The 21549-nt window shown below is 39.4% G+C and overlaps 1 protein-coding gene across 6 annotated transcripts in view; it reads left to right on the forward strand.

Moving 5' to 3' along the window:
* ZFYVE28 (zinc finger FYVE-type containing 28) overlaps positions 1-20884 on the forward strand; it is a 160220-nt gene extending 139336 nt beyond the window's left edge. For 4 of the 6 annotated variants that reach the window (XM_086747322.1, XM_086747324.1, XM_086747319.1 and 1 more), the window contains 5 exons: positions 3546-3700; positions 4246-4362; positions 6004-6108; positions 17555-17658; positions 18600-20884. In XM_086747322.1, coding sequence (XP_086603448.1) covers positions 3546-3700; positions 4246-4362; positions 6004-6108; positions 17555-17658; positions 18600-18731 — 613 coding nt within the window. In that variant the 3' untranslated portion in view covers positions 18732-20884. Of the gene's footprint in view, positions 1-163; positions 270-3545; positions 3701-4245; positions 4363-6003; positions 6109-17554; positions 17659-18599 lie in introns of those variants that run through there. The other 2 variants (XM_086747320.1, XM_086747325.1) reach the window with 2 other exon arrangements.
* Positions 20885-21549: the final 665 nt, after the last annotated feature.

The following is a 21549-nucleotide window of genomic DNA, read 5'->3' on the forward strand; positions in this document are numbered from 1 at the left end:
ATTTCTTGATATTCACCTTCGAATGTGTTAACTTTGGAATGTTTTTACAGTGTGAAAAATAAGTACCTGATAAGCATTGTTTATATGATAAACATTTCACAAGGGGAGTTCCATGCTTATTTTGGTCTTATCTCTTCCTAACCCAATTCCTCGGGTAATGCAGGAATCCCTTCAACCAAGAAGTTGAGAAAATGAGGACTTGTCTCTAGCTGCTTACTGTGGCCATTTGTATTCTGCAGTGACACTTGATTCTGCAGATACTGGCAATGAAACATTCCAGATCTGAGTGTAGTCTGACGTTAATGAAATGGTTCCTACACATCTGGTATCAGCTGAGAATTTTGAGCCAATTTATGCATGGTAGATAAGCCAAATAGGAGGAGTATTCCTTATATAACTAAAAAAAAAAATAACTTGTTTGAAAGAATGATTTGGAGAAAAGGTAAGCTGAACTCTGTAGATCAAAATTCAGGTTTATTTTCTATAATATCAATTTTAAAAGCTGGGAGAATCTTTAACATTTGCATAGATAGAATCACTGCTATTTCGGATACCCTGGTATAAGAAAAGCTGTCTCTGCTGTTTGAAACAATTGCCATGTTTCTGTTGTGACAGTATTTCTGACTGCCTCTACAACATTAATTTTCTGGGTACATTCTTTAACAGTAAGATATATTTTAAAGTAAAGAACAGGTGGTCATTAGTCATTCTTTGAGAGTAATTTTTGTCTCAACCTGACTTGGTCCTGTTGGTAAAGGTAAAGTAGTTGTTTCTAACTCTGTAGTGATTCTTAGGTCTGGTTTTAAATTATACTGGAGTGTTTCTCTTTCCCATGGCACTACCAGTCCTGAATACAAAATATCCTCTTTTCTGACCCTCTTGTATAGGGATATTGTAATTTATGTGTGAGTATGCATATGGAAGTATGTTTATAAATGGGGGTATGCATACATGCTGACCTTCCGACCCACAGTGCTGAAGCGCTTCGTATGTGCTCTGTGCTAGGGATTTTTAGGACAAAAAAGTTCCGGCCAGTCTTGTGGTGAGGCATGACCAGTCTTAATGACACACTGCAAAATCTAACACAGGATAGCCTGGAACAGAAGTAGGAGAAACCACATTCCTTGGAGGAATTGGGAAGTAGGTAAAACTGCATTCCTCCCAGTTGGAGGAGACTTGGAAAGGCAAACACTGTTATTAAAAATGGTCAGAGCTTGGTCAGAATTGTGGAAAGAGCATTTCTTCCTTTCTGCAAAATGGGAAAGGACTAAGTAGTTGATATTTTTGAAAAGCACTGTTCACAGCTCTCTGCACACTTAACACCTTACTTTGAAATATTTCTTCAGCTGTGATTTGGAGGGAAGAGTCATCCTTGAATCAGTGCTCCTGCTTTCCCCTGCACTGAGGTTTTTGCCTTTGGGAGTTTCAGAGAGACCATTTTATTGGGATTACATAATTACATACAGACTGCATTTGTCTGTGTCAGGAGGTCCACCCTTGCCTTGGAAACCAATTTATAGCGCAAATGTGTATATCACTGTAAGATAAATTCTTTTAAAAACAAGAAAAAAAAAAAGTAGACCTTATTTGGCTGTGTTATGAGGCAGACAAACTACTTCATCTGTATATGAGCATTTGTGCAAAGAGGCGATCATCTGGCGCGTACCATTGCAAATCAAGGATCGCTCCCTGGCTCTGCCTACCTTTCAGTTTACTCCCTTGTAAGCCACCTTCTTACGTGACCTTTACATTGTCTTGAACACAGACTTTTCCGCACTGACAGGCTTGTTATTTTATATATATATCCCCTATGGAAAAGCAAAGGAAAAATTGAGAGAGAGAATTCTCTCTCAGTTCTCAGTATCTTTAATAAACCCAGTTGGCCATGGTGCTGCTAGAACATGTTTTACAAGTACTTGGGTTTGTTAATAGCAATAGATAACATGAACAAAATGAGCCTGTTGCAGGCCTGCTCTTTACTCTGCCTTTGAAAGATTGGGAAGCCAGTTAAGGTGCTCATGCACACATTTTCCATTGATATTTCTGTCAATAACTAATCTCCAGTATTTATTTACTTTCTGTTCTGTTTTTATTAGAACTTTTAAGATTGTATGCCTAATAAATTCATTTTTACACTTTGAAGGATTGCCTGTATAGCCTACAGGTAGAATTTCAAAACTACATCCCATAAAATTTTGATATAAATAATTATAAAAGGTACCAATCTGTCTTATCTTGCAATAACTGTTGATGGATGCTGCCACAGGGATGGGATCTGCAACATGGTGAATGTTTCAGCCCCTAATAAAAGCAGATTGAACTCAGAATGTGTTAGAAACTGCTTCCTTCATTGTGCGTGCTAGTTACGCAGTCTGTAACTTTCTTTTGAACATAGCAGTTGTCTGTGTCGTAGAGAGTGTTGGAGTTTTGGAGAGCCAAAGTATGATGATAAGTAAAATACATTTTTTTGTAATCACTAGTGAGATCAATTTCTTTCCAGTTTGTGAGGAAAACTGTTTCATGTTCCTCTGTCTCTGAATGTAGTAGAGTAAGAAGGCATGTCTCCTTTGGTCAGCACAGTGAATCCTTAGGACTTCAGTGTAATTACATCCTGAGCTCTACTCCAAATTAAGGGTTTTTCCTTTGGCCAAGCACTTCATTTTCCCTAAATACTTCCTTTTTAAAAAATATATCTTGATTTACAAATAGTTTAGATAATTTCTGATGCTTGAAGATGCTGGATTCCCACCAAAGCTTCCCTACAATCTCAAGTTGTTCAAGCTTCCTCTCCCTAAAAGAGGGATGGAGTGGGACTGGGGGTGGAAATGGCTGATAACTCTGCATCTATTTTTTAAAAGAAAATTTAAATCTCTAGTAGACATTTGGTGACACATTGTAATCTCTTTGGAGTTGATGAGCCATTCTGTTACAATGGTTTGACATTTCAGCAGTTTCTACAGTTAGGTATGAAAGGGGACTAATCTTCCTCTCTGCTGGGTAAATTATATTTTATCACTCTTCTTTCCCTTTTTTCATGTAAGGTTATATTTAGGTTCTGTTCTCACTATTTTAAGGTAACATAATTCAGAAATTCTTTTTTTCAAATTAACTTCCATATTAATAAATTTTTAAGAAGTTGCCTTCAGAACTGATCTTCTCTTTTTCAGGTTTATATTCCCCTTTTGGATTTTTGGTGGAGTTATGGCCTCAACACTGAGCTTTTAGAAGAAGTTAATGTGAAAAATGGCACAGCACTTTGTGGTGCCAAGGAAAATGCAATAAAATACAGACAAATTATTTTCTGCTTAAAAGTTTTGGGTTTTTTTTTTTTTTGCAGCTATGCCACAGTGAAAATCAACCAACATGCCTCAATCACTATCATGTTTAACTTCAAAAAGAATTTACAGCAATTAGTTGTGGTTTGCTGTAGAGTCTTCCCTGGGTCATAAGTCCTTTAGGATTTGCTGAACATCCTGAACAACTGAGTGAAGATTTGTATTACTTTACTTTTTTTTTTTTTTTTTTTTTTTTCCCCCATCCAACAGCAGTTTAATGATGAGTTCCTGTTCATCTGATGACATCGATCAGGAAGAAATCCAGCTCGCTTTGCAGGCTGCTAAAATTGCCACCCGAGAAAAGATCAGATCCAGATTTCATGGCAGCAATGATCTTATTCACCGCCTTTTTGTCTGTATCTCAGGTATGAGAGTAGACATTTGTTCTGAATGTAAAAACTATTTTTTTTTTTTGTGTGCACAAAGTTATGGTAGAATGGACTAGAGATAAAGTTGGAGGAAGACTGTGTACTGTGTTTTGGGGTCTAAGTTGCACACTGGTCTAGAAAGACCTGTTATCAGAGATGCAGACATCTTAAACCTGCAGTAATGAAGAGTTTGGGCATGCAACAGGTTTGACTTAAGTGCTTTCTTTATCTGATACTTTATGATCTTCAAGGGAAGAAATTTGATGTAGCCGGTGTATTTTGATGCAAAAGGAATCTGTGTCTCCTGCCAAAGGACAAGGAAGATACGTATCAAATTGCAGGTAGCATAAAGGCCAGAATGTAACTTCGCCATTATGGAACGTTAGTTTAATTAAATGTTCCATTTTTATTCCTGACATGAGCAAGTGATCCCCTCAGAAATAAATATGAGGCTGTTACTGGTAGCAACAACACACTTTTTTTTTTTTTTAAGAGTGATGTAATAGTCTAGTAATGGTTCACCTGTTTTGTCAAATGCCTAGGTGTTGCTGACCAGCTGCAGACAAACTATGCTAGCGATCTGAGAAGTATCTTAAAGACCTTGTTTGAGGTTATGGCAACCAAACCTGAAACAGAAGACAAGGAAAAGCAAAAGAAAGGTAAAGAGACTTAAACATTTGTTTTCTATAGTGAATTTCTGGTGGTAGCCTCGTGGGAGTTCATGAACTATTTGACAAGAATTTTGTTAACTTTCTGCTAGCTTTTTTGGCAGGGCTCACTGTACAGTGATTTGATCTAAGTTTAAAAAAAAAAAAAAACAAGTAATGGAAACAGACTGTAAACAGGATTAAGTCATGGGAAGTGTAGGTACACAGGAGTATGTCTTGAGGCAAATGTTGAAAGAGTTAAAGCCTTCAGAGTGCATCTGCTTGTTTCCATATTCTCGTGTATAACAGAACAGTGTTTGCAGCCCATATGGTCATAACACAATCTCTGCAGGGCTTGAACTTCATAAATTTTTTTTTTTCCCTCTAGTATTATTTCACACTGGACAGATTTTAATTTACCAAGACGTGTCTTCGATTATGATGTTTCAATAGCTATGTAAAAAGAGCAGATTATAAGATCAGAATACTCAGGAAAATGTTGAATTCTGTCTTGTAGAAATTGCAGAATGCTGAATTTGGCTTTAAAATAGAAGATCCACTTTTGAATTGTAGATAATTAAATTAATGGAACCAGAACTCTATCATGAGCCAATGCAATACATTTTTTTTCTCTGTCACCATTTTGATAATTTCTGTTTCAAAGGTGCAAGTCTGCTAACATATCTAAAAATAACCGTGTCATCCCAGCAAGACTGCAATTACCTTTGTCCTTTGTTATGATTAGAGCTATCAGCATCTGAAGGTTATCAGACCACTCTTTTTTATTTTTTTTTTTTGTCCGTTTCCACATGATTGAAAACTTTTCCTTTCCCTTTCTCTCAGTTTCATTTAAAGGCATTGAGGATTTTGTACAAAATACTAAGTTAAAAGTTGGTTAAATTTAGCGGAAAACCTCCATTCCAACCCAACTCTGCAGTGGGATAATGCACAACATGCATTACAGTCCTCTGTTGAGGACTGTGGTTGAAACTTCCACAACCTTTTTATGGTGCCATGATATGAAAAGAGACCTGATTTTTTTCATTGGCAAGGAAAAATGAGGTTAGACAAAATTGCTAAAGAGAGGATCAAAGAGCTTCTGAACATTCAAATAAGAGTAATAAAGAAATTGGAGCTGTAAAGAATTATCACTAGGAAATATAATAGCCAACAGTACTTGATTGGAATAATTTCTAGTGGATGAACTATTACGTTAAGAGGAAAAAAGCGTTAGCAGAAAGCAGAAACAAAATGAGTGACTAAAAGTCAGGGACTCTAGGATGAAGTTTCTCTTTAATAGATGTGATTTGATGTGTGTGATTCACCTAGGGAATCTCTGGTTATTCTTATAATCTACTTCTTTGTAAAGGATCCAAATTAAGAACTGAAAAATAAAATACAGGATGTAACTAAACTACTAGATGGAAGAGGACTGTGTGTCCCATAATAACAGTGTTTTTCATTTCTGTAGTCATTCCAAAGAAGAATAGAGGAGACTTAAATCACTGTCTGTGTCAGGGTAAAGAAAAAGCAAGAAGTATAAGGAGGTCCATATAGGTGCTACTGTAATCTGGTCCCAGAAGTCCTAACATGAATATTTTAAGTGCAAATTGGAAAAATATGAATTTCAGTACTTTTTGGTTTGTTTTACAGTTAATCAGGGTTTAAGGAATGCAGCATTGGAAGACTGTGCTTTATGTCAAGAAAGTATATCATCCTCAGAACTTGCAGCAAAAGCCAGAGATGGTGACTTTGAAGGTACTTTCTTTTTTCTGAGAATTAAAATGAAACAGCATTGATATATTAAAAAAAATAACCATTAAAATGAAAAGTCTTTTCAAGTTTGGCTCTGGAAAGTTACTGTAACATGTTGTCACTGTGTGATTTAGAGACGATGATAAACTGAGCATATTTCTTTCAGACTTTTTTCTAACAGCCTCATGAAACTCTGATCTACTAATTGTCGTATCCAGTATGAATTCCTTTGTATCAGTGGAGGAAGGTTCTGTATAGTCAAAGCTTTAATATAGTCTGTGACATTACATGTGACAAGTTTCAGAGGGCTGTGTAAGATGCAAAGCCCTAAGTAAGGTCCTCTCAACCAAATCTAAAGGGATCTTTTATATTGTTTACTGTATGTGGAGGTGCTCCTTTTTCACACAGTAGAAGTACCTTTTGTATTTTCTTCACTTTTGTCTTCAATATTACCAAAATGTTTTGGTTATTATTTTCATATTCTTCACTGTATTACTTCAAAGAAAAAGTTAGTTTTAACAAGTCTGAGGTTACTTGAATCTCACTGAACACATGGTAAGAAAAGCACGTATGTAAGTCTCAAAGTTTTGGTTGGGACTCAAGCATTGCCAGAGCTCAGAAGTTTTTATTCCTCTTTTTTTTTTTTTTTAATCTGAGCTGCTGCAGGAGTTGCTTAGGAGTAGTTGTGGACTATAGCCCTAGTATGGTAAACATTGTATAAAAAATGGATTAAAAGATATCAGAGCACTTGCAGTCAAAGAATAAGTAAAGAGAAAGTGGATGTGTAAGATGGAGCAAACCAGAAAGCAATCAGCTTTGGTCTTCAGGGCAAAGTGGTGGTATCATCACACCAGGAGCCCAGTTACCAGAGCAGTGGTGTCTCTGCTGTAAAGTAAGAAATACAAGACAACTGTCAACTGTGAAACTTTATCTAAGCTTCCCAGAAATTCAAGTATGCGGTACTTGAATACTGCAGTATGCAGTACTTGAATACTGCAGTATTCAGTATTGCAGTACTTCTTTAAAACTTTGATCTGTTGTTGTCTATTTGTCCACGTACGTTACTGTTCTTCCAGTGAGAGGTTTTGAATGCAGGATGACTGAGAACCGAATGATAAGCAGTGTACATCTCTACTTGTATGCAGAGAGGGGCGACCAACAGAAAGTAAATGTTCGTTGCTATCACTTGTTACAAAGATCAGAAATCACAAGAGGGGAGGGAGCTCTTAAAGATGAGGTTTTACAGTAAGGCTACATATTTGTAAGTTATTTAGTGCTTATAAAACCCATGGTTTGCTTGCTCACCCTTCTTCTGAAGCTGCAGGCTAGAGGATCTCAAATCTAATGTATTTATTTAGAACAGCAGGGCTAATTCATGTATAATGCACTATTAGAAATATTATATCTTCTGGAGGAATATGATTTGGTGGCAGATAAAGAACTATTCAGTAGTCATTTTAATTTATTTTTCTGTTGCGCCATAATTCAGAGTGTCACAGAAGGTGCAGTAAAGAACAAATCTTTAAGAAAAATCCTTACCATATATAGACTGTATTGGAAAAGAATGCAAGAGATTATTCGTTCTCTACCATTTCAGTTCATATTCTTTTGTTTTGAATCGATGCCTGATGCTGTCAGTGAATTTGACTTACGGACCTTGAAAGCAAGTTTTTCTGAACTGCAGGATGCTGAATAACCTTCTCATGGTGGATGTACGCTTTGTTACAGCTAAGTCACTTCACTTCCCTGGCATGTTATTCAGCTTTTAAGGTTCTTCAGCTTTTCATGGCATCTTCCATTGGCATGAGGAAGGTTTTATCTTTGGAGAAGTGCAGCCTATGGCTTGGAATGTTATTCATTGAAATAGAGGACAACAGTCTGGGCGCTTAGGTGATGTTATGGTTGAGCAGGAGTGCAGTAACGGGAGATCTTTGCTGTTTCAAGGGCCTCTGTGGCACCTAGGCAGCCTGAATAAGTTATGTCCCTGCCCTAAGCAAATGGTGAAACCCAGCCTGTAGTATTAACAGCATATGCAGATAACTACAGCAAAAACAGCCTCCTGCCTGCACCTTTGTTCCAAAATAGCAGGTGTTTCACGTATGCTTGCGTGACAGAAAGTGGAGCCTTGTGGGATAGCCAAGACCCTTTTGATAGGTAGACTTGATGCCAGAATGAGCTTGGCCACCTTGGCATAATGTTTGCCCATGCTAACACATCTTCTAAACGGAGCCAGTTAGACAGTGCTCCTGCAGGTACTCTGCTCTTGGTACCCGTGCTTGCTCACTGGCAAGGCTCGTGCATGTCTGAATCAATCTCCTTGCAGACTTTCTCTAGGAGTCTTACTTGGCTTGTGTGTAAGTGGTTATGCTGTAAATACCTATCTGTGCAAATCAGTGCAGCTCCTCTGACCATGTAAACTAACTACTGTAGTCTGCTGTTACTTAGCCTTCAAATCGGCTGATGGGCAGGAATTTTCTGTATTGCAAAGAGACAGAGAGCATGGAGATGAGCTCCACCTTCCAAACCAGAACAAACTACTGAAGTTCTACAAAAAGGGGCCTCTGAAGTAGGTCAATTTGTTGAATTTGTGGGAACTGTAGAAACACCTGTTGTGTTCCCCTTTCCTCCAATACATTCCGGACCCTTGTCCCTTCAGGTCACAAGTTGTCATTGCTGGCAATGCTGTACAGATTTTTTTAAACAGAGGTGTGCAGTGATAGCTAATGGTATACATGTGTTTGCTATCCCTAAGGCACCCAGCATGAGGCGCAAACTTAAGCAGTATTTTAACCGCAGCAGCTGTGTGCTTTGTCCCCCTTAAAACACCTCCCCACCTACCTCACTTTTGCTGGCCACTGTGGAAGGAACAGCCCCTGACTTTGGTTGATGTCTGGCGGTTAGGACAACCTTTACTGCATGAGCACTGTGCCCTATTTCTTGCAGCAACCCAGACAGATTTGTCCTCCAGACCAGATCTGGGCCGCAGGCCACCAACAGGAGTACGCGGCAGTTATCACTGTAAATGGATCCAACACAAGGTCTGAAAGCGTTGCACCAATCTGTTGACAGCATTGCACCAAAATTAATTATATCCTCTTTTTTTGTGCATAATTTCTGCACTTCAGGTCATTCTTAATCATTTAAACTGAAAGTGAAAACAATTTAAAGCAAATGAGCACATCAGTAGCTCCTCCTTTCTGCCACTGTGGCAAAACATGAGCATGTATCACATTGAGAAAGTCCAGCAAGCTACCCGCCAGGAAAGCTTTTTCAATTATCCCTCATATTTCCAGTAAATCCCTCTTACCAAAAGTACCAAATGTTTAAGATTGAATCCAATCAATGGTAATTAAAAAAAAAAAAAAACAAGCCCAACAACTTGAACAAATAATTGAATAGTTTTAAGATTCTACTGAAGGTTCCAGCCTCTACTCAGATTATGAAGATTAATCTCTTGGTTTTGTCAGATTTCTCATTCTTATTTTATGTAAAACCCACCAGCTGCTTTGGGTTGTAAACCAAATATGAATGTTTATTATGAGCCAACTGACATTGGCAAGGGTATAAGAGTTCAATCCTGTGACCTTCTGAAGGTTGAAATAAAATAAACTACAGATTAATTGGCACTCCAAAGCAAACGCATTTTTGAAAGTCCAGATGAGCCTATGGTCTATATGTTCATCTTTGCTGTCCTAATGCTCTAGGACTTTTTTTTTGAGGAAGCATATGTATATATACTTCATAGACCATAAAAAACCACTATATTTTTAAGAGCAGAGAATGTAAAGCAAATACATTTATATTTTCCTAGAATATAAGATTAATTTATACAATATTGCATAGAAGAGTTTTAAATATAGTAAATCTTCGTGCCCTGGTTGTATGATGGTGAAGATGGCCAATGGGGACAAAGTTCTGTGTGTAAACTCAAAGCAAACTGTAACGGAAGCTGCTCAGAAAAATGCAGGTCGGGCTCTTTGCTACCAGTGGTGCTTGCTCTGAATTGCAGTGACAGCAGAAGGGACCTGTGTCCCAGTGGTGCTGCCTTTCTCCCGTGTCCTGGTGAGCTACCAGCCAGCACCTGAAAGTGCTGAGCTCCAGCTTGGACAAATGACTGTTGGATAATAAGCTGACAAAGAAGTTTGCAGGGGACTGAGAGTGGGCGGTATGGGTCACACATAAATTAAAGGAAACCTCCACATTTGAAGATGTAAGAAAATTACTCTTAGGTAACTTAGTACAAATGTATCCCTGCCGGGACAGAACTGTGTCATGCTTAATATGTATTACAGCTTTAAAAAACTGTAAAAGAGAAGTATGATGTCTTTCTGCCATTTATCTGTCTGGGATCTTGTTTACAGCCCCAACACAAACCTTGCTTTTCGTTAGCCAACAGTGTACCATATATACACACACACAGAGTAACTTCTTTTATCTTAACAAGGATTTTTATGTATTCATTTCTTTATCAATCTGTAAATGTGACCAAGCATAAGTCCCTGCTCACTGTACTTGGGAGCATTGTGTTTATCCTTCTGAGCTTGATGTTTTTAATAGTGAACTTTGGCAAATCTGAGTTTTGACCATACGTGTATTTTGGGGTAATTAATTACTCAGCAAGATTCATTTGTTGTGACTGAGGGAAGGTAAGTATTTTTGTCTGTGTCATGAAGTTACAGCCTGGCTAAGAAAGTGAGTTACACTTTCTGTCTAGGAAAAAGCATGAGACATCTAGAAATCGGAATATTTTCTTGAGGAAAAACAAAGCATTATGAAGCTGTTGGTATTCCATGAAAATATTTGCTGTAGCATCTCAGCTTTCCCTGCAACCATACATTCATTTTTCACTCCTTATTCCTTTAGCGTCTGTACAGAACTGCCTTGCTCACTGCCACCTAGTTGTAACTCCAGCCATAATGGATTTGCTGTGGCTGCCAGTACAAAAAACTGTTTGTGCCAAATGGTGTCAGCATCTGTTTGCTGCGCAACAGCACACTATTTCTCCTTGATCCCTTTCCATCTCGTAATATTCCAGCCCACCCACTTCCATCTAGTCACAAGTCCTCACTGCTCTCCAGCCAGCAGCATGAGCACAATTCAGTGATTTATGGTCCCAACACTCGAGCTCTTGTTCTTCTTGCAATAAGAAGTCACAAGGTCAAGAAAGCCCACCCATGCTACTGCTTGTGCAGAATCTCATCACCGTGAGTCTAGAACTAGCTGTCAACCCTAGCTGAATTCTTCGGTTTTTCTTTTGTGCTCTAGGCGCCTATGGCTGCTCTATTATTTATAATGATGACCAGCAACACTTCTGCAGTGAAAGAAGTTAAATTGTTGCACAGTTCAGTGGCCAAACAATACTCTGTCCTCATAACGTTTTACTTTTTCCTTATTTAGCAGCTGTGCTTACACTGTGTAAGAAAATACTCTAGCATCAAGTTTTCCCATATTGAGGCAATGTTTTATAATAAACTGAGTATATTTAGTTATGCATGTAAAATTACAGGATTTTGTACAGTTTTAGGTTGTATTGCAATAATTTGATCTGACAATTTAAGAATTTGCTGAGAGTCTTTTACCTTTTCAAAGACTGTCCCTCTCTGTCAGCACAGTGTGGAACTTGTTGAGGCTTTATTGCAGGAAGAGAAAACATTCCATAAGTGCTGTTAAGCACAGACTTATTCAACTCCACAGTGACATAACTGGGATTTTGGTTAGATTTGAATTTTTTTAATCCTAAAAATGTACATATTGAGTGGTGTTCTGGCATGTAGTATGCGGATCTACAATATCAGCTTGCTTCTAGCTTGTAATTGTTGGTAGCTCTTACAGAGAAAGACTCCTATTAATGGTTATATGGAAGACCAAAGTCTCTGGTCCGCTGAGATATGGTTCAAATCTTTAAATGAGGTGGAAGTCCATGTTTTCTATCAGAGTTGTTCCATTTTACGTAAATAATTATTTTGCTCAAGGTGTGAGTTGCTGATCAGGTACCTGTACAGAACGGATATGGGACATCATTCAAGGTCATGTTGAATCAGGCAGAGCAGAGGCTTGAGCGTAGGTCTGCAAAGCTGTGTGCTTTGGTAAAAGCTTTCTAGATTTGCACAGAAACTTCATCTGAAGAAAGCTGTTTGACAAGAGCTGTGCGTGAAGCTAATAAGTCTGTACCTTTGTTTTCTCCCTCACTTCTAAATTTTTAATCCAATAATATTGTTGAAGCAGAAAATGTATTTGTATTGAAAAATTGCAAGGTAGCTGTAATCAACACTGGATCTGTTGAGCAAGGGTAAAGATTACTTTGGTACAATTGCCTCCTAGGAATCTTATATAAAAGTTAGATATTGTCCAGAATGACATGCAGAAAATTGTGTCATAAGGAACAAAAAAGGTTCCTCTTACCATGCAGTTAAAGTGAGGGGTAAAGTCATGTCACCTTAGTTCTTTACTTTCCATACTTAAAACTGTGAGAATTTACAGTTCTGCTTTCATCAGAACAGCACAGCAAGCCCATCTGACCTTCTTTGCAGCTGCGAGGATAATGCACTTTGACGGCTGCAGCGCTGTAAGTTCCACCGGCTGCGGTAGAAACAGCCCTCGTAAGGTTAGTTTGGTAAAAGTATAATCAGGGTTATGCATGATGTGCTCTAAAATGTAATACACATCAGTGCAGGAGGAACTTTCAGTTTGAGTTCTGCTTTAGGAATTTTTGGTAACAACAAAAGATGCGGAAAGAGTCTTTTCTCTGAATTGTCTGACCTTAATGCAAACACCACCACAAGCTGAGGATTTAGTAGCTGCTGTTCAACAGTGTCATGTACATGTTTTCTGATTTGTTTTCTACCAGAGTGTAGATTTACTAAATTAAGCCTTCAGCAAGCTCCAGCAACTTTTGGGATTATTTCCTTCCCCTGCTGCCCAACCCAGTCTCTTGTGTCTCAGCACCACTAAATCAGCTTTCTGGTCTAATGTTGTTTGAATCAACACTGTTGATGGATGTGGGTCCAGACTCTCTTCTCCTCATGTTCTGGGGACACAGAGATGTTCTCCTTGGTTTTGTAAGATTAGATGGGACTGCAGGAGATCTCTTGCGCATATGTAAGCAAAATGAGTTCACATGTGCTTTATGACAGCATGTATGGTTTTTACCATGATTGTGGTTTTCTTAAAGCTCCAGCATCTTGGATTTGTGAGATTTTTAACTTCTATAGAACAGAAAACTTTTTTAGCTAATGAAGTTTTGAGGCATGTAAAGGTGAATTCTAAAAGCTACAGCATAAAACGAATAAAAAGACTATAAACTGTCATTATTTTTGAGAGATGGTAATGCAAGATTTTTTTAACAGTTAAGAGTTGAGAATACTGTTTCTCCTTTTTAAATGTCTTTTCCAGTCTTCACACTTTCTGTCTTGTGGTTTTTCCTTTCTGTAAGCTTGTTTCTTACTATTTTAAATATTTTTCTGTTCCTTTCTCTGCCTTTTTTCTGTACATGCTTTTAATGTTTTGTTCTAAAATTTATTTCTGTAGTCGTTCTGTCTCGTTAATCCCTTCCCTCCCTTCCTCCTCCTCTTTGATGTTTGTGCTGTGGTCTTCATCCATTTCCCAGCAGACTTCTCTTAGCTCTCATTGCAAGATAAAGCAGTGGGCCAATTAGCCCACGAACAAGGTTTTCCCTCCATTCCTTGTACAAATCCCCGAAGCACAGGCAGATAGAGCTTCAGAGGCTGGATGTTTCCATTTGCTGCTGCATGCAGAGCTAATGGAGCAGCGTAGCCTGAAGAAGGCTGTAACATAAAAAGCCTAGGGCTGCGGTGCTGCTGCCCTGCTTCCAGCACATCTTCAGGCTAATGCTAGGGGTTTGATTTGTATAACTCACTCTGCTCCTCATATTGAAGCTGTATCCTCTCATGAGACTGCACTTCAGAGAATATTTCAAAAACCGGTTCTATAAAAAGCCTGATGACTCAATCGTTAGTGTATCTAAGTCAGAAAGGCAGCTCCCAAGGTTGAGCGAGATGAGGCTTGTGAAGGGGACCTCGGGGTGTGAGCCTGTTGCCGCTGGGGCTTGCGCGGGCTCAGAAAGACCGAATGCTTCATGGCTTCATCTTCCCTGCCAGTGTCAGCACTGCAGCTCTGATCCGGGATTGCGTTTGATTGCCAGTTCATACTCTCAAAATGAAGCCTCTGTGTTTGTATTCAGTGAAAGGACTTCTTCAGTCCAAACTGGAAGCCAAGGCATAGGGCTAATAACCCAAAGTTTCTTATTTCAAATGTTATTTCAGGACTGCACCACTGTATGATTTTGGGCAAGACATTTCTCCTCTGATTTCTCCCCACACACCAACTGTAGCTGAATGATGAGGATTAAAACAATTAGTGTTTGCACAGCATTTTGAATGTTAAAAGCAGTTACGTAACTAAGTGTTACTATTTGGGGGTGTGCTGCAGTGCAGCAGATCTTGGCGCGAGCAATCGGGCTGTTAGAAGGGCACCAACGCCCAGAAGCAGTGGGGCATGGGGCTGGCCACATAGCCCTGTCGAAGGGCCTTACTGTTCTTGAGTCACTCACTGTCTGGGGGAAAACATGCCCTTTAGCTCACTCTGCTGATGCATTAATTTAGTGAAATCGGCTGTCGTGACACCAATGTGGAGGTAAAGAGAGTCCCTGTAATGCGGGAAAGCATTCGGTAGAGAGGCGTATACTGTTTCTACACATTGAGTACCAATGAGATGTGATTTATGTTTTTATATGCAGTTATAAAAACAAAGTTTGCAGATTAATGCATCTGGCAGTCAAGTAATTCTGTAACCACAAACTATGGATTATATGACTATTATGAGTTTATAAGGCCATTACTTATCAAAATAAATTTGCTCTTTCTCATGGGGTTTTTTCTATTTTTTTTTTTTTTATTTAGCACTGGAGACCATTAAATCCATACAAGGTCAATTATAAAATTACTTTTTCAACATTGCATTTTAATGGCAAGAACAGAAAAAAAAAACCACAAATAAAAGCCAAACGGTAAACACCTGATAAGAAAGCTACTTCTGTCAATGAGCTGCAGAGCCTTTGTGGTGGGATTGCGTTAGCATATAATGTGTCTGGAGTAATCATGGTCTAAGGGAAGGAGGGATCATGGTAGTAGCAGCTGCAGAAGTTACTGTTCACATTGACACGCTGCAGTTTGTACAGAAAGGGCCTGTGTCTTGTGGCTTTGCTGTGAGTATTCATATTAGTGACTAGCTGAACGTGGTAGCCCACGTTATAATGCAGTTGATAAAGCATTGGTAGCCAAGTAGGCATCTTAACAGACCTGCTTCCACCAGGTCTGTGTTCGTTTGGTGCGGAGAACCGGTGGCACAGAGCTTGCTGTCTTTTAAAATTCGTGAGAATCAATGGGATAATTAAATCCCTGAAAACATAATCAAGGTTATGTAGTCTAATGGCAAGTTTTAAACAGGAATATCATTATTGGCTCAGGTATTTCATTTGGAATACATGTGATAACCCAAGGGACCTCCTGGATGTAGAACATGGAGATGCATCAAGGTCAGCAGGCTTGCTGTGGTTTCAGATCAGAGATTGCTGTGAAAGTGATACAAAGTGTTCAAAATCTACATCATAAACTGGTTATTACGAGGAAGTTTCACTGGGCCAAGTTATGTGTAGTAGCTAGGGAGGTTGCAGAGAAGGAAGAGTTGTAAAGGGAAATCCTTTGGTTTCATTGCTATTAATGCTTCAACTTAAGCTGTGGCAGTCCTGTATCTCTTCCACTGGAAGCAAGCCTGCCTTTGAAGCAGGAATTTGTAGCCTTGTGTCCCCACAGAACATTATCCGGTGAACTGTTCCCAGGGATGAGGTGAAGGCTACTGTGTGCAGTCTCCTTTTTTTTTTTTCACCACACTGGTCATTTCTCTGCACATAGACTTTGGTTTTGGTTGCTCTCCCATAGCTGTGACCTTTATCAGACCAGCTGGTACGTTAAGTGAAATATTCTTCGCTATGAGGGTGGTGAGACACTGGAACAGGTTGCCCGGAGAAGCTGTAGGTGCCCCATCCCTGGAAGCATTCAAGGCCAGGTTGAATGGGGCTTTCCAACCCCCCAGGGCAGGGGGTTGGAACTAGGTGATCTTTAAGGTCCCTTCCAACCCAAACCATTCTGTGATTGGTTCCTTAACTATTTTGGAAGTTAAACTAGTTTTAGAGGAGCCTGTAAAAGCTAAGTCAAGATTTGAAGTTCTCTTTGTTTTTATTAGTCTGTTTTTTGAACGCTTTCTGCATTGAATGCTATAACTTTTTTACTTTTAATTTGGCAAATGTTGCTATGTGACAAACACATGAAAACTAGTCATGGTTATGTTTGAACAATACAGCGGATTTTTCATTTAATTATCTTTCTGCCCGTAGCTGTAGCCCTCTCGACCTCTGCATTAACTGCACCATATATTTTGTTGTTTGAGAATACGTTCCTTGAGGCAGGGATCTTGCTTGTCAGGTTTATAAATCAGTTGCATGGGTTGCATGCTGTAAATAATACTTGGAGAGAAGCTGCATACAGGGAACTTGGGTAAATAGATCCAGCAGTTCATGTTCACTGTGTCCATGGATTCCTTCTGGATAGAACTTGCTTTGCCCTTCGTTAGATTTTTAACAACTAAATTAAGCAATCAACTGTATCATTTCTACATGTGTCATTTTAGACTCTCTGAGATCATGTCAGCCTGTCGCTAGCAGAAGCAGCTCAGCCAAACTGAGCCTAAAACCTTCTGCTTTGCCAAAACCAAATCATTTCCTTGCTTGGCTTTTATGAGAGATTAGAGAGCTCACAGGAGAAATAAACAACTGAAACATGCCGTTTGGGATAACGGTCGATATTCTTTCTCTGCTAAGTCTTGTACACTTGATTTTGTGGTTTTGCTGTAGTTACTGGTGACTTCCAGTAAGAGTTCTAATAGTTTAGCAGACAGTAATCGGGCTTCAAGTTTTGTCTGTAGAGTTGCTTACATCATTGCAGAAAAGCAGTCAGCTTTCTGTAGGGAGGGCTGAAGAGGCTGGGAATGAGCTTGTTTTGATGGCTGGTTGCATTGACAAAAACACCTGTGAACCAGCACTGCTTTAACAGTCTCTTGTCTTCATACTTTATTTTTCTTATCTCTTTTTCCCTGCCACTTTCACTTGACAAGGATATATTTCATTTCCAGTCCACAGCTGCCGTGTGCTGTTCCAGTGCCGGCTGCGCTCTGCCCAAAGGTGGGCGCCTGGCAGAGCCCTCCGGAACATCCTGGACTCACCTAGCCGCCTGCTCATAAAGCACCTTGAGAAACTCAGATGAAAGCAGCTGCTGTTGTATTTCATTCTGCCTACTCCCTTGAGGACCTGGTAACCACATGTTTGTTTTTATTCCCTTTTGATTTGTGTTCTCTTTTGTTGCTGTGTTTCTCACAGATCCTCCTGACTGGGTTCCAGATGAAGTCTGCAGCTACTGCACTGCGTGCAAGGCTCCTTTCACTGTCATTCGCCGGAAACACCACTGCCGGAGCTGTGGCAAGGTAATGTCTCAGTCAGACCTAAGAAACTGTCTGCCAAAGAGAACAGCAAATTTACGCATACTACAGAAACTCAACTGCACAACAAAATGAGTGCGCTTGGCCAAGGTTTTCAAATCACAAGTGTTTTTATATGTCTTGGCTATCAACTGCTTGGCTTAAGTTTAGAAAGTGAGGAGATTTTTGACTTCTATACAGCAATAAGCATTTGTCTGCTAAAAAGCAGGCCTTCCCATTGAGATCCTGGAACAAACACCCCAAATCCAGAATCATTCTGGACTGCTTCTCTGAGCTTTAACGAGCCACAGCAGCCTGCACTGTGAGGGATGATGCACAGCTCAGCTGCAGGGACGGTGTGTCCCTTTGCTTTCTTTCTAAACCTGTGCAGGAGGACTGCGGCATGTAGTGCTGCTGCCTTGCAAGTTTGTGGGGGAGGAAGAAGGAGCGAGGGAGAATAAAGCAGTCATGTGCCTCAGGAAGCCAGAAATCTGCAGCGCCGTTTTGCTTGCCTGCTACTGTACAAGTTAAAAAGGAAGAGGGTAGAGAAGCTGGTTTTGTTAACTTTACAGTGGACTGGCAGGAGCGGGAACTTTGGAGATACTCACAAATGTTCCCCTAGTCTTTCTCTAAAGCCAGTGGAGAGGGATGATTCTTTTCATCTCTGGTGGAGCTGCCTTCCCCTGTGACCTGCAGAGACAGACAGGCCTGCCCTGGCTAATGTCAGTGCTTGGGCACCATGTCGGAGAGGCTGAGCACTGTCAGATTACTTGGTCATCAGGCTATGAACTGCCTGCAGAGGGCTTTCAGTTGCTGTGCTGCAGGAGGTTGGTGTTGCCAATTCACACGAGCCCAGCACGTACTTCTCTCCCCCCTTTCTTGAAATTGATTTTGTCCCATCCAGGTCTTCACAGGAACTAAAGTGAAATCTCCCTCTTGTTTTTCAGATCTTCTGTTCCCGCTGTTCCTCTCACTCTGCTCCATTACCTCGTTATGGTCAGATGAAGCCTGTCCGTGTTTGCACTCACTGTTACATGTTCCATGTCACTCCTTTCTATAGTGACAAAGCTGGTATCTGACATATTAAACTACTGGTGTGTCTCCTGGAGTCTGATATGGACTGATATATTTGACCTAAGCCAAGAATTAACTTGAAAGAGGGACCTCGTGAGGGCGTGTAGGCTTTGACATCCATTATTATAAATTTTGTACAGACAGTTTTTATTGCATTGTACTAAGCTGCTAAAGGGAAGTATGAAGCGTCTGTAGCTCGAAGGCTACAGTACAGTCTTCCATAAATTTATTACATTAATGTTACGATGCCATATGCAGAACAAATGCACTGTGTGGAAGGAATAGGGCTCAGAATTGAACAAGCATTGCTGCTTATCTTACGTGCTAGGAGCAGAGTAGCCGGTTAACTAGTCCATCCCAGCAAACCAATCCCAAAGCTCGGATACTTCTGTGCTCGCTGGAATACCTGTGGGTGTCAGCTCTCTCCCTCCTGCTGCGGTTTAACTTTCCCATTACTAGATTTTTGGTACCTACGCTAGGATAAATTGAAGCAAAACTGTTTCAAATTTCTATTCGATACTTACAAAGGCAAGGTTTTCTTTGAATCATATTGGAAGCACTGAAGGTCCTGAAGCAGAATGTTTCTGTTTCCTTTCATTTACCGAGCAGAGCAATAACTCCCAAGTTGTCTTCTAAAACAACTTCTTTACAACTTCTAGTTCCGTATTTTGGAGTTTTGGAAGTATTTATAATCTGCACCATTTATGCTAAATTCTGTTAATAAAATTGTAAGAGAGAGCTTTGGTTTCTATATCAGCATTTAAAACTTAGCACAGTTCAGAGGAAATTATTACCAAACAAATTAATATTAAAATACATATTTTTGAAAGAGTTTAGCAGCAAAATTCAATAGATGTGACAAATTATTTCTCCCATACTAAGTTTTAAAAGTGTTTTATAAAGGCAAATATGTAGTGATATATTCAAAAGGTCCTACAGAATGGTCAGCCAGAGAAGGGTACTTGTCCAAATTTGGCAGAGTAACCGTGTAAAATACTGCATACTGTTACTTCACTCACGCTAACAGCTCAGAAGACATTTGTATTTATTTGAAACACCAGGGATTAATTTTTACCTCCACTTGGAGAGGAAAGAAATAAGTCTCGCGTGGATTCATGCTATGATCTTGCACAAACTATTTGCAGTAAGCACTGAGGTTTCAAAGGCGTTTGGACATGCTTTGAGTTAGCCACATGAAAAGCAAGACAGTGTGTGCTGTGGTTACAGAGGAAACAAGATCAAGAGCTCTTCGCTGTATCCCCTTTCCTGACTCAGTGTTACACACTGTGTTTCAAAGTGATAAATACAAAAAAGGGTGAGGAAGTTGTTTGCGGTATCATGCTCAAGAAAGATCGTCATTCAAAATGATAAAGCAAAACTGGCCAGTGTTGATTTTTTTTTTCTTTTCATTTATTTGTTGGGAGATGTTCCCTTTGTTAAGTGGTTTAATATTCAGTGTTAATGAGCCATATAAGGGTACAACAGTTTGGCACTACTGTCGTTTTGAATCCAGTGAAACAGCTTCACTTAGTTTCGGTGTAATGCACAAGCCTTACAATGCTGTTTGTAGACAATGTCAGCTATGATGCGTTATCCTCACCTTATTTATATTTTTTTATTATTATTACTTCCCTGAAATCCTTCTGGTGGAATCCTTGAGTTGGAGTGTTGGTGTTCACCAGAGTTTGGAAAGGCATGGGGGTGGGTGAATGGTGGGAGGTGGATGATGTGGTGCAAGCAATGATACTTATTCAGGCTTAAATCTCAGGCTTCACATTGCAATGATTATTGCAGTTTTATTTTTAGAGAAAAAAAAAAACCAACAAATTTAATGCTTCTTTTATAGGATAAAAAAAAATACAACTTCAATTGTGAAATAAATATGCATAAAAAGTTGCTTCTGTGAAAAAAAAAATCTTATTTAATGGACTGAATATTTATTCAAGCTTGGTTTTATTTTGTAAATGCTGTAATTCAGAATCATTTCCATAAGTATGATATTTAAAGATCTCAGACACTATAGTTTCTTATGTAAATACAGACTTTTATTTCTCTTACTGAAAAGCACAATGACTATATCAATACTAATATACATTTGCCTCAAGGAAGACTTTCATCTTGTAATCTCTTCAGATAATTAAATTGTCAGGACTTTCTACTTCCATGTGCTGGATTGCTTTTTCATTTCGGGGCCTGCTTACATGGAGTGACAGCTGCCATCCTGTCAAACAAACTGCCCTTAAGTCTTTCTCACTTTTGCAAATAACGTGAAAGAAATTAATTTAAATTTGCAAGTCACCCATACGGCGAAGGAGTAGTAAATCAAAGCTGGAGTACTAGCCTGTCCCTTAGCATTGCCTTGTGCTATCCCTTGCCACCGGCTGAAAATCTCCCTCCCTGAAATGTCTCTGTCAGTGGCCACTTCACACGTTAGGCAGATTTGACCTGCCTGTGTCACATCTGAAGAATCTTTTCTGGGGAGGACACAAATCTGCAATGACAACAGTGATCCTAGGATCTACCTGCACAGTTATTCTTATGAAGCGTAAATGCCCAGTGCTGATTTATTCTGCTCCTTGTATGAGGTGTAACTGTTGTAGGTTTTTGAGAATTAATTTTATTTTCCAGCGGACTTAATGCTTGGCTTTGGGATGCCATTTTGCTGAAGAAGAAAGCTCTGTGACATTAGGATCTCGGCTTCAGAGGTGCAACAAGAGGAAAATTTTATGGGAAGCTTGCACACGAGTTTAAGGTTGCATTTTAATTAACATACATTATATTTATGGGCAAGTAATGCTGCCTTAAGGTGTGTATAAATAAACG

This window comes from Chlamydotis macqueenii, chromosome 4, assembly GCF_036417535.1.
Source record: "Chlamydotis macqueenii isolate bChlMac1 chromosome 4, bChlMac1.mat, whole genome shotgun sequence".
NCBI classification, from domain to species: Eukaryota; Metazoa; Chordata; class Aves; order Otidiformes; family Otididae; genus Chlamydotis; species Chlamydotis macqueenii.